Raw genomic sequence first — 14,058 nt, forward strand, 5'->3', positions numbered from 1 at the left:
TAAATTATCGGCTATCGGCCCTAAAAAAACGATATCGGTCGATCCCTAGTGAGGAATTAATACAGAAAATATATTTGAGAATTGTGTAACTTTTCATCATAAAATGTGTCATTTATCCACACCAAATTGTATCAATTTTAATTTGGATTTTTCAGATTGCAGCTGTGGATGTTAGTGCAGATTATATCAATTTAAATTGCCACTGTCAAACCTAAAAAAAAATGATGTGTTGTTACTGATGAATATTAAAGAAGTTTTGTAATATGGTTATTACCTTTTTTTTTTTTTTTATATTTAATAAAGAGAACGGCCCCTGAAAATCCCACCACTAGGGGTCCAATATACCTACTGGGGAACTAACCAGTCCTGCAGCAGCATCAGCTTGTCCATGAATCATGGACAAGAGATGACGCATGGACAAGGCTGCATGAGCAGACACACCAATCACCTCCCCCCACCACAAGGGAGGGATACGCCTCCTTCCCCTGATAGGATTTCTAACACTGTGAGCTAATGAAAGGAGGTATTTGTATAATAAATATAGGTGATAGAGGCATAAAAGTTAGGTGTACATGGTCAGGTTAAGGTACTGAGTAACCTATCAATTTTTGTTGTTGTGGTATCTGACAGGTACACTTTAAAAGAAAAAATGAGCTATAATTTGCATTTCTGCAGCAAAATATGCAACACTGCAGATTTATGCAACAATATTGATTTTCCTATTGAAGTATATAGGAAAAATCTGAAATTAATTTTCTATATGAATTGATATTCTTTCAATAAAAAAGCAGGCTGCAGATTCATTTCTGGTTTCTTTTTCCTCTAAAATCCTATTCAAAAAGCTGATAGTATAACACACTGCAGATTTTCTGCACACATATCCACTGCGGTTAATCTGCTTTGTATCCGACCCATTGAGATTCAAGCCTTGTTTGTTTACATTACTGATCAAGCTCATCCAGTTTTGATCAGGTATATCCTGGAAGGAAGTTTTAACATGAACTATTATACTCTAGATACTGACCTCTCCAGCTGCATAGGCCTTTTGGGGATTAATTACATTTGGGTATGGACTTTAATAATTGATGTGACAAAAGTAGTTAGATGTGTGAACTGTACTTGTGTATACACGCATCAACACGTTACATAATACCTAATGAAATAAAAGTGAGTAGATGCATTTTGCATTTCAGATATCTGTCCTATGCTTAGTATATTAAGTACTACAATTTCATTCTAATTGCAATGCACATCTAAAAGCTTTAATTATCAAGATCTCAGTCATAGAAACCTATACTTTAATGGCATGGGGGCTGTGACGGTTCACAATCAGCCCACCTCGAGCTACAAGGAATTCTTGCTGTGGTACTTAAAACATGGAAGAAACACTTGCTGCGTACAATTTACTTGTTAAATCACTTAACACCCACAGTTAGCGGCTTATTGTGTAATGTTAAGTGCAGTGTAGGCTTATACCTGTCTAAGAGAAATATGTTAAGACTAGACCTAAATCTATAAATGACTGTGACAATGCAGGCAAGCTAGCTTGCGAGGTGTGGAATGAAATATGTAGTAAATATAGAGCTTAAAAATCTATAAAATTTAGAATTCATATACCTTGGTATTGTGTATATAAAAAGAAACTTTCATAAAAAGTAAATGACAACAAAGGGGGGGATTTATCAAAACCTGTCCATAGCAAAAGTTGACCAGTTGCCCATAGCAACCAATCAGATTGCCTCTTTCATTTTCGTAAAGGCCTCTGAAAAAGGAAAGAAGCAATTTGATTGGTTACCATGGGCAATTCAGCAACTTTTCCTTTGGACAGGTTTTGTGAAATATTCCCCAAAGGATCTAGATTACCTCATCCCAAAACACCAGGTACAGCACTAACTGGCGTGGAAAGACACCCTACGACACTGAAGAAGAAAAAAGTTTCACTCTTTATTGTATCTTCTACACGATCACATCAAGACAGGTGGACACGTAGTCAATGACATTTGGAGATCCCAATCTTAGTCATATTCAAATGTCTGACCAAGGATGGGATCTCCAACTGAAACATGTCACTGTCTATGTGTCCACCTGTCTTGATTTGATCATGTAAAAGGTTTAATAAAGAGGGAAGCTTTTACCAGGAGCGGTTGTGATAGACAACAGTTTTCGTTCTTCAGAAGTAACTCCTAAAAGCCCTTTTTTGTAAATCACCCAAAAATGTGTTCAAAGGGTGGAAAATGGAAAGAGACCCCAATTAGTGAGAGGAATATCAATGTAATATCAATTGTCATATGATAGTGTAGTGGAGGGGCTAGGTTACTGCAGCGCATCTTACAAAGAAGTGAATGGGAGCTTTGCTGATGTAACCTGGCACTACCACTACACAACTTACAGCTCCCATATATTGTTTACATGTGGGTGCTGCAACTGTGCCAATAAGCTGATCAGCAGAGGTGCAGATTGTCCTGCCAGTCAGCTATTGGTGGCATATCCTTTGGATAGACCAACATTTTTCCCCAGAAAACACCTGGCTATGGTTTTGGAATATTATAAAAAATAAAATAGGTAGGCCTAGCTAAGCATTACCTAATATATAACTGAGGAATACTTAAAAAAAAACAGTAAATCTAACATTGGCCAAACTGGCCATATCTTTAATGTTTAATAACGAACAATATTGCCAAGAGAATCTGCGGGCATGAGAATACAATACAGTCTCTGCCTAAGTGATGGACCCATGGGGTACCACCTCTATCTCTGACTCCCCAGTAATTTATCACTCTGGCCTTGATTTCCTGCCCTTGCCTTCATGGTGACCACTAACCGGAGAGACAACCATAAAAGGCTAAAACCTAGTCAAAGGTAGAGACTGACACGTTTAGTTTTTCTTTACATCTTTCAATGGCCATTGGGTTCTTAGCACACCAGCAGGTGTGTCTGGATATTATCTTTGACTAGATAGGGCCAGGCTTTCAGTTACATAGGAGAGAGGTAGAGCTATGAATCTGCAGTTTTTCATGGTGAAAAACTGAAGTGTGTACCTGTTGAATACACCCTAAGGGTAGGGTCACAAGGACGGATCCGCCAACGATGGACCCTACAGTGTGCCCCCAGCTGTGCCAGCAGACAAACTGCAATGTGTGAGTCGCCGCATGCATGCGCAGTATACTCGCACACATTGCGGCTGCTCTCAGCCTAGCTCAGGGAGCAGGGGGACTGGCTGCGATGTGTGCGAGTATACCGTGCATGTGCGCTACTACAACCCGCACATCGCAGTGTGTCTGCTTGTAGCGGCAGATTGCTGCTACGGGCTGGCACAGCTGGGGGCACACTTTAAGCTCCATCGTTGGTGGATCCACAGTGTAAAATACAATGCAGATCCGTCCATGTGACCCTACCTTAAGGGTACATTTGTAACACTCACGTTTCAGAAGACAGGAACACCGGTAAATGTGGATCCGCTGGACCTGTGTGGTAGATGACTTGGACCGTACCAGGGAGCGGAGTCTAAGGTGCCGCTGGTTTTCACCAGAGCGGCACCCAGGTCTCTACCCCTGGCACGACTCGACCACACAGGCGGCTTAGGAGATGAGAGGCACAGGAGGGATAAGGCCGCTCATAGTCAGGATAGCAGAAGGTCAGGCCAGGTGGCACAGTAGCTCAGTCAGGACGTAGCAGGAAGTCAGTAGGCAGGCGGCAGAGGAGCAAGGTCAGGTCACAGAGCAAAGGATCAGATACACGGCAAGGCAGCTCTCAGGAATGCTTTCTCTCAGGCAATAGGCAACAAAGATACGGCAAGGAAGTGTGGGAGGAGGAGGAATATTTCAATGAGCCACGGGTGTACTACACTAATGGGCGCACTGGCCCTTTAAATCTTAAAGCTCCGGAGCAGAGAGGCAAAGGCGGGGGCAGTAGAAGCCCCCGGTGACTGATGGACTGGGATTCGCATGCGGGCACGTCCCGCGATGCGAATCCCAGCCCCACCAGCAGCAGCTGGTAACGGGACCATGCGCTCACGGCCAGCATGTGCGGCCAGAGCGCATAACGCACCAATGTTCACATATACAGGATCTGCTGCATATTTTCTGCAGCTTATTTTCTACCTATTGAAGTTAATGGATAGCAAAATCAGCTGCACGAAATATGCAGCAGATCCTGTACGTGTGAACGTACCCTAAAGGGGTTTTACATAGAACATTTTTGATGGCCTATCCACAGCTGTTTGGTCCAGAGTAGGAAAGCCCCAACTCCGTAAATTATGTACAACTCCTTTTGAACTGGATGATCAAGTTTCATTCAGTGATGATATTATGAATTAAACAAAGGAAACTGACCACATTGGCCCAGAATTATCAATCTTAGACAAAAATTGTCTAATATTCCCATAGCATCCAATCACAACTCACTTTACCAGAGCAATCTGAGAAATGAAAGTGATTGGTTCCTATGGGCAAATTAGACAGTTTTTTGTCTAAAACAGATTGATAAATCTGGGCCAATGTGTTGTTGAAACAGTTCTTTATGTGATTACATGGGTGTTGGCGTGCTTGTTTTACTATTACCAGGCCTAAAAAAAGCATTTTTAGCATTCTATTATATGTCCAACTTAAAATTGAAACCTGACTTGTATACTGGAAACTCACTGCCTGTCTATCTATCTATCTATCTATCTAATCTATTATCTGTCTGTCTCTATCTGTCTCTATCTATCTGTCTATCGATCTATCTATCTTTCTATCCATTCATTTTATTTATCGATATATCTATCTATGCATCTATCTAATCTATTATCTATCTGTCTGTCTACCTGTCTATCTATCCATCACCTATCTGTTATCTCTCTGTAACTGATCCGTCCTTCTGTCTTATTGAGTTGCTTTGTAAATCTTCCATCCTTCCTGACAGCACCCGTAATCTCAGCGTACGGTATCTTTTAAAGTTATATATTCATCTAAAACCTATTATGTCTAAAGTAAAGAAGAACAGACTGAGATCCCTATTGATAAATCAGGTCCCCCGATTGTTATGTCTAGTCATGTATTATATTTCCCCCCATGTAGAGGACTCTTTTTATAGTTTTTTCTGTTCTATATGTGATCATTTATAAATATTTACAAACAAAAAATAAAGAATTTTCAAATGAAACCATTTTTATAAGATACAGCTGATGTTGTGTTGTGTAAATATTTACCTTGGAAGGACGATTTGTCCAAGTTTCGCTTATATTAATAAATGTTTCTGGTAAATAGTATAGGTACGAAAATAGTAGCAAGTTCCTAGTGGTTCTCTGTGTGTGCACTGGGGGAATACAATGAAAGCATCTGTAACTCTGCTGAGTCCTCCTTGGTGTTTCTTTCTCAGCTCTGAGCTTTCCTCCTTTGTGAAGGAGCAGATCCTGTCGGTAATTGGTTGAATCAGATTTAACAATGCAAGCAGATAAACATTTGTGGCAGCCGCTGCCATGGCAACGTCGCGCTGCTTCTCCTCCTATTCCCCCCTCCCCAGTCTCCGTTCTAGTCAGTGACACAGTGGTCCGTGCTGTGAAGAGGCTTTAATGGCAACACTCTTTGCTTGGGGAACTGGTTTAAAATGATGAACGAGGAAAGTGTTCCTAAAACGGATGGAGGGGAGAAGCATAACGGCACCAACTTAAGGAGGAAAAGACCCAGGAAGGTAAGATCTGGATTTAAAGGGCCATCTGTAGAAGCATGCTTCCCTGGGATGCATGCAGGGCAGCTCTATAAGGCGTGTCGGGGAAGCAGAGCTTGCTATCTTCGCTTGTTGTGACAAGTGAGCTGAGGATGTAACCAAGGCTTGAGCTCGCCACTGTTTACCTTTATAAATCCCAGATGCTGAGTATTATTGTGTGTGGCTTGGTTGGTACACGGAGGTTAACAACTCCTTGCTGTAGCCCAGTGATATGTTTTTGCTATTTAGCTGCTTGTTCAGCTAGGATTTGTCTATAAAATGTCACTATTTTGTATCGCAACTTCTGGTGTAAGTTGGTTGATGATGTAGCAGACAGAGTCTGTCAGGTTTAGAAAAGCCGAATTTCACTATTTGGAGAATGTTATTCGAGAAGTGTTATGTGTGATGATTTTTCATAGAATTTGGAATCATGCTACATCTGTACCTTTCGCCTGTATGTAATTAATAGGTAGAACCATATAGAACATAAACACACAATTTACCAATGATCAATATTAACCATGCAGATACCCAGTAGAATTTCATCCTTTTCTTGGGTAAAGTACACAATGTAATACGGTGTACTATAGCCACACCCAGTCACTTAGGAGTCTGTGGCTGGAGGATGCACAGATGCGGATGCTAGACATCTGTTCTCTTACACTTTGCAGTCCCTTATGGAACCTCTATAAGGTGACCACCCAAAATATTGTGGTGTTCTAGGGAAGTTGGCCTCTCAAAGAAGATGGCCAGTGTACGTAATAAATGGTGAACTAAAAAATCTGGTCTAGATAAGGGGGTCTTCTCAAAGATTTGAGGAGGTTTCTCTGTATATTATTAGACATTATAACTGACCAAAATGGAATATGTGATTTTATTGGATCTGTAAAGAAATATCATCTAATGGTTGCCAGGATATAGCATTACCTTTTCATTGTACACTCTATAATAAAGGTAAGATGCAGGCTCGAAAAGGCTAGACTTTTCTGTATACAAGGGGGATGGGGAGCCTCCAGGGTATATTTACACATGGCAGATTTGTTCCTGAAATTTCTGCCACAAATCTTCTACGTGTGAATGTATCCATACATTATATAGGGAGGAAATTATTGGAAACTAGCACAAACCAAAATGTGATCTTGTAGCACAGAGACAAAATGATCCTTTGATCCTTAGTCAAGGCTTGTAAAGGTTCCTATGAGTGACACATTTACAAGCTAGCACACGGCCTCAGATTAGTAATTCTCTACCCAATCAATAGGACATTTAAAAGGGGTTGAAAATAAGGGCAGATCTTTCTTCTAGGCAGCATTGCACCTACTCTACATTTATGTGCTAGTCAATAAGCTAAGCTAGACATAGACAGTTATGACCAAACACAACAAACACTTAGATATTGTTGTCACCGGCAGTCTTACTTCAGTGTCCGCATTTGTCTCATAAACAACACCATATCTCTAGATTTTATAGGCTTGGTAGTTGACTCAGTGATCGATATGGCAGTAAATGCGCATTAAGAACCCAAAACCTTGCAGCACAATTCAACTGAATGATCATTTACAACAATTTTTATATTTTTGATCTTCAATTTTGGCTTAAAATGTGATGGGTTTCTATTGATTGTTCATGATTGGATATATGCCAAAGACTTATAATTTTTTTCCCCCAGATGTGCTGTTATGGTTACAGTGAGACCTTTTTGAGAAGCCACACTGCAAAGAGGTGTATATACTGGCACTGCCAGATAAAACAGTGCTGCACTTGACTTTCAGGACTTCTGCACCTGTATTCACGTACTACCCCTTATATTCAGTAGTGCTCACGTATAAAATAGTTTGTGCAGATATACCAACTTCAGAAGATATGAAGAAAGAACGGAGCACATATCATGTTGAAGATAACTTCATTCCTTTATTGCTTCAAATCGGGGTGTGCGGTAAGAGGGTGGACGGGTGCTTCAGGGGAACCTCGGGCAATGGTCCGTATCACGCTGGAATGCGCTTCATCAGGCCCTCTGGGCCTGATGAAGCGCATTCCAGCGTGATACGGACCGTTGCCCGAGGTTCCCCTGAAGCACCCGTCCACCCTCCCTACCCTCTTACCGCACACCCCGATTTGAAGCAATAAAGGAATGAAGTTATCTTCAACATGATATGTGTTCCGTTCTTTCTTCATATCTTCTGAAGTTGGTATACCTTTTTGAGAAGACCACCCAAAATTGGATAGAAAAGAGGTCTTCTATTAAAGTGGTCTTCTCAAAGAAAACATCTACTATGTATATGGTATAGTGGACTAAAAAACATCACCTGAAATCAGGTCTGGATAAGGGGGTAGTATTCTCAAAAAATGTGATCTTTGGAAAGGTTTTACTGGATATGTATAATTTAGATCGGGTTATGATAAAAGTCATTTCAATGATTTCTGGATATTTGGAAAATTTACAAAATAAAATTGTAGAGTTTTTATTAATGGGGAGTGTCTTCTCTTAATGTATGGGGGTGGTCAGCCTGCTTTTTGTATTTTTGTATTAACCATTCTTCTGCTTGTATGATTATCATTACTTGCTATTGTTTGGAACATTGTGCTTTGATCTGTGCACATTGTTTCTGACTTGTTTGGTCTTGTTGACCTTATTTCCGTGGTTTGTACTCATATCTGTATGCAAACTTTCTACTTTAATTAAAGCTTCTTGGTTTGACCATTAAAATGGTAGAGTGTTGATGTTTTTTATTGTGCTATGATGCTCAAGTGGTAGTGCACATGTTTTATGTACCATTGCATCTAGTGGAGGAATTGCAGTATTACCACAGTGGATATGCATATCCAGATAACATCCTTATAATATTAATATTGTATATTGATGATTGGTAGGTGTTTTCTGATGTTTTCCGGTTGGTTCACTTGTCATCACTCTTCATTACTTTTGTAGTAATAGCTTCCTCTAGCTGCACAGTCAGCGGGACTTTATAGAGAGGAACACTTTCTAATTAGTGAAGCAAGGAAGACTCAATAATGTGTGCAAGTGATTGATGGAACTATTCTATGTGAGGCCTGGTAAGACTGTGCCAGCCGCATATAAATAATGACATATTCTTAAATAAGCAGATGTAACTTACATCCTTATTTATTAACTAACTTATCTACAGATGTGCCAAATGAACGTAAGGTGCCTTACGCTGTTAACATGTAGAAAGATTCTTTGGTGCCTTGCTCTTTTTGCATAGTTCATGTAGATCTTAGTTCAGGTAACAGCTGCTACGTATGTATAATATCTAATATTCTAGAACTACACCAAAATAGCAATGTTTAAGCACACCCTCTGGCTTTGTTCACACAGCTGTATTTGGGATTTGATTTACATAGATTTCGAATATAGTAGTAATGGATTTGTATACCACTATATAAAACGATGGCTGCACAATTCTAATTTACCACTTGAAGCAAGTTTTTACCCTTCATCTTGTACAGAACCTATAATGTGTGTGTCTTTAACTATTTTGTTGCTTGGTGAATAGACATGATTTAGCTCGAAGCCCTGTATTTAGGGTTGCCACCAGGCCGGTCAATCACTGGACAAAGCCAGCGACATTTAACGTTTTACCTGTCAGTTGCAGTAATATTGCATTGTTGTCCCTTTTTATTTTCTTACATATAGAGTCATTTACGCTGGCCATGGTAATCCTGACACGGCATGGGCATTCATAGTGATTCAGAGATCAGTGTGGTAAGGGTGACTGTCCGTGTTTTCACGGGCAGCATGAAACACTGACAGGCTCCCTTATAACTAGTGACTGGCTCCCTTATCACAATTGACAAGCTCCCTTATCACTAGTGACAGCCTCCCATTAAAAACCAAGAGTTGAAGTGATATTAGTAGCAGGACCACCTCAAGCAAATTATTCCTTACACTTTCTTGAAGCTGCTGTCAACAGGATTTAAACCTTCTCTAGAGAAACTTATATTTTCTCTATGGCATAGAGATAGAGAGGCTTGCCCTGCCCTGCTCTATAATGGTGCCTGCTCATAGGACGGAAAGGCTATTTATTTTCAGTAGGTAAATTTGCAGCATCTAATTCTCACTTTGTAGTGCAAATATTTGTATGAATTTTGCTACTGCAGGTTACAGTGCGGAAATGTTAAAGTGGTCCTAAACCTTCAAACAATGAAGGGACAAGAAGCACTTCTGTTCCTTCCTTCTTAATCGGTGGAGGTGTCAGCAGCATTGTTTGAATGTTTAGGTACACTTTAATATTAATGTAAATTGATAATTAAAAGGATAGAGGATAAGATGTCTGATTGTGAGGGTCCTGCTGCTGGGACACCCCGCAATCTCTGTGCAGCACCCGTGCAGCACCCAGCATTCTAAACAGTATGTTTAGAATGCTGGGTTTCTGCGGCCAGAGACATGATGCCACGCCCCCTCGTGATGTCACGCCATGCCCCCTCCATTCATGTCTATGGGAGGGGGTGTGACAGCCATCACGCCCCTCCCATTGACATGAATGGAGGGTGGGGTGACTGTACTAGGAGGTTGCGGGGGTCCCTGCGGCAGTCAGACATCTTATCCTCTATCCTGGATAGGATAGGATAAGATGTCTGTGGGTGGAGTACCCCTCTGAATTGCTTATTTTGCTGTGGATCCACTGGATTTAGCGCGGATTGTGACTTCCCCTCTGCAGAGAATGGAAAAAACCTCAATAAGGGTGCGTTCACACGCTATTAACTAGCAACGGGTTTCCCGCTGCGGGAAACCCACTTCGAGTTAGGTTACCATTCATTTGAATGGGTCTGCGGACAGTCCACAAAGCTGACACTATTGCGGACTGTCTGTGGGCCCATTTAAATCAATGGTTGCGTAACTCGCAGCAGGATTCCCGCAGCGGGAAACACGTTGCTAACTACTTGCGTGTGAACGTACCCTGAAGCTGTGGTGGATCTGCAACATAAAATGGAACGCTGCTGATTTAAAATCTACACCACTGGATACTTACTGGGTAGATTTTGCGCTTTTTCCAAGCAAATTCGTAGCTAAAAATCTGCAGTGTATTCATGCTTTGTGCAGGCATCCTAGCTTAAACTGCTTCCTCTTCTAAATGGAGTCATAAGGATAGGAGAAATATATCAGGCAATTGATAAAAATGCAATCCCTTAATATAATGTTTAAAGGGGTTGACTTCCTTTTGCAGACCATTTTTGTTACAAGGATCCCTAGACAATAAGCTGTGAGAACCCTCAACAGTCAATGGACCATCCATGTAATTCATGGACAGTCTCTGTAGGTGCTGTTAGCTCCGAGGAATGAAGGTCAAGTTATTTCCTCCTATTGACTCCTAAAAATCTGGTAGTATTGTCTCCTGGCAACAGTGACAGTATACTGTGCTGCAAGTCGATACATTCTAAAAGAAGACCTGTTAATGCAAAGATTTCTCATTGAAATGATTATGTGGGGAATCCGTACTACAGGCACTTTGGAGAGAAGCTTTGGTTTTTCGTATGGTCATTGTTTATACTGAACTGAATATGACATTATTCACCTGTTCAATCCCCCATCGCTCCAGTCCCAGTCTTTATTTACATTTTAGCAGTGATGCAGTCAATGGTTTCAGTGGTCACATGCTATACACTAAACATTAAGATGCCATTCCTACTGGCATCACTGCTAGATATTACACTTTTTTTCTTTATATTAAAGGGTAGCTCCCACCATCCTATATATATTTTTTTGTAGTCCGTTCCCCCCCCCCCCCCCCAGCTATGGCACTAGCCCGTTCACTCCTCCCCCACCAACATCCCCCCCCCCCCCCGCCCTGCATACCCCGTTCCCTCATTGCACTTGCAGTTACTGCAGAGTCTGGCAGCGGGCGTGCAGGGACAGCGGCGGCAACGAGGCGGCGATGTGCGGGAGGAGTGGCCTCCCTGCCAGTGGCCGGGGATCCAATGCGCTCGCTCCCGCCTGTCTGATTGACAGGCAGGGAGCGAGTGCAGCCTAACTGAAAAGGACTGATTGCCACTCCAAAATCAGTCCTTTTTCAGTGGCCGGATCAAACCTTTTTAATGAAAAAAAAAATAAAATAAAAGTATATTAGAGATATGTTGTAGTACATAAGTACTACAACATATCAAAAAATAAAGTTGGTGACAGTGCCCATTTAAATTAAAGTGGCTATGTATTTAATCTACCCTTGCACAATATACATTTGGATCCATCTGACGGAAAAAAAAGTGAAATATAATTTGCCTTTTAAACAGAAAAACAAATACATCAAATTGCATTGTGCACGTTTGGAGGCTTTCTTGAATGAATACATTAACTGGTCTCAAGTGCATATTGTCAGGTTTCAGGGCCATGTGTGGTAAGAACCTAGCCTCAGAAGGGCTTTCCAGTGCATATGACTAATACAAATCATCCTGGGAAGGCAGGAAGTGGTTAACCATGCTTACCACTTCATCTTTGAGGATAATATTTCCTTCTGACAGCCCCTGTCAACACTCCTGCCTGCTCACATGGTCTCAGCAGTTTCTTTTCTACCTCCCTGCACATCAATAGGGAGCCTAAGTATCTGACATTAGTTCCGCTAGCTTGGCTAGGGTGCTTCTTTTCACTTGTATGGCTCAGAACTGGCAATCTATTTATTATCATTTAGGACTTTTCCATTTTTAAAGAAAATGTTTCATCTTTCTCTTATAAAATGCCATAGAAGTCTATAACTTAAAATAGACTCAAGATCTCCAATGTGGTTTTTTTTCAGCAGGTTGAGATTGATATTGAGATTTTGGAGGCTTTAGCCTTAAATTCTAATGGAGAGGTGGGCACACTCATGAAGTCTTTCGCTAAGGCGGTGTGAGTTATCCAAACCAGTCAGAACATTGTTTTAGTGGCTAATAATCATAAATGTCGCCAATTTTCTGTTCTGATTGTCCCCTGTAAAATTACATTTGGCATAAGACAAGTGCCAACCCCTCACCAGGTCAACCACTAATAAATGATGGAACTAGACGGCATGCATTCTTCCAGCTATTTCATGGTTTGCTAGTTCCAGGAATTATACTTGACATTAAAAACATGAATGTTCTGTTCCCATGATGTTGCAATAGTATCATGTATATGCATTGTCAAGACTGCTAAAAAGAGTCTGAAGGGAGTTCTTCATATTTAGAAAGCAAACACTACATCTTACTGGCATATTCTTATACATCTGATTTACAAAGTTAATGTCATGATTTAAGAAGTTGAAAATATTGTCCCCTTATAAGAGGGTTTTGGCTTTCTCCAATACATATACAGTGGGAGAGGTGGCTTGGAGAGCAAAGGGTCTGGTTTTGTAGGCAATAGTATAATGTCCAAAGCCTTTCCTTAAAGGAGTATTGAACCATAGGTTTCCAGCATCATACAGTTCCCTCCAGATGCTCAAAGGTACCTAGGTGTCTTGTGCTGTCAAACATAAGCAAACATTGATAAATGTCCCTCTAAGTCTTTTGTCTTGGCCTCTTTACTTCTTTTTATCTGTCTATTTGTTTATTCTCTTTGTTTTGTTTCCAGTTAATGCTTGTTAACCCATTGTGTCCCGGCCTGCTTCCTTGACACAATGTTTTTTGATTATTTGTATTAGACATAGCTATGTCTTGCCCTTTTTAGTAGAGTAGGCACTGGCACTGTGGTTGGGGCTATCCTATTAAAGGGGTACTCCGCCCCTAGACATCTTATCCCCTATCCGCTGCTGGGGACCCTGGGGATCGCCGCTGCGGCACCCCGCTATCATTACTGCGCAGAGCGAGATCGCTCTGCACGTAATGACGGGCAATACAGGGGCCGGAGCATCGTTACGTCACGGCTCCGCCCCTCGTGACGTCACAGCCCGCCCCCGTCAATACAAGTCTATGGGAGGGGGCGTGGCGGTCATCACTCCCCCTGCCATAGACTTGCATTAAGGGGACGGGCCGTGATGTCATGAGGGGCGGAGCCATGACATCACGCTGCTCCGGCCCCTGTATCGCCCGTCATTAGGCACAGAGCGAACTCGCTCTGTGCTGTAATGATAGCGCGGTGCCGCAGCGGCGAGCCCAGGGGTCCCCAGCAGCGGGACCATTGCGATCTAACATCTTATCCCCTATCCTTTGGATAGGGGATAAGATGCCAGGGGCGGAGTACCCCTTTAAGGAGGTGGGCACCCCAAATGGCAGGAACAGAGGTTTGGGCAAGCTGGAGAGGTAAAAGACATTTCTAGAAACACTTTATTTGAAACAGACTTAGCTACTAAGATTGCACTGGACAGATTAATAGCTGTTTCCTATTGGATATGATTGTGGTTACAAAAAAATGACAAACATATTGCACCACAACTGGCAGTGTTGGATCAAAGCCTTACATTAGGG

At 41.6% G+C, this 14,058-nt stretch overlaps 1 protein-coding gene across 3 annotated transcripts in view; it reads left to right on the forward strand.

Moving 5' to 3' along the window:
• Positions 1-14,058, forward strand: part of ANK2 (ankyrin 2) — a 634,142-nt gene that overhangs the window by 276,571 nt on the left and 343,513 nt on the right. The window contains exon 1 of one of the 3 annotated variants that reach the window (XM_056565099.1): positions 5,469-5,670. The exons of the other annotated variants lie outside the window; for them this stretch is intronic. Within the exon in view, the coding sequence (XP_056421074.1) occupies positions 5,587-5,670 (84 nt within the window). The 5' untranslated portion in view covers positions 5,469-5,586. Of the gene's footprint in view, positions 1-5,468; positions 5,671-14,058 lie in introns of those variants that run through there. 3 annotated transcript variants of the gene reach the window in all.

This window comes from Hyla sarda, chromosome 1 (assembly GCF_029499605.1).
Source record: "Hyla sarda isolate aHylSar1 chromosome 1, aHylSar1.hap1, whole genome shotgun sequence".
In the NCBI taxonomy this organism is placed as follows: Eukaryota; Metazoa; Chordata; class Amphibia; order Anura; family Hylidae; genus Hyla; species Hyla sarda.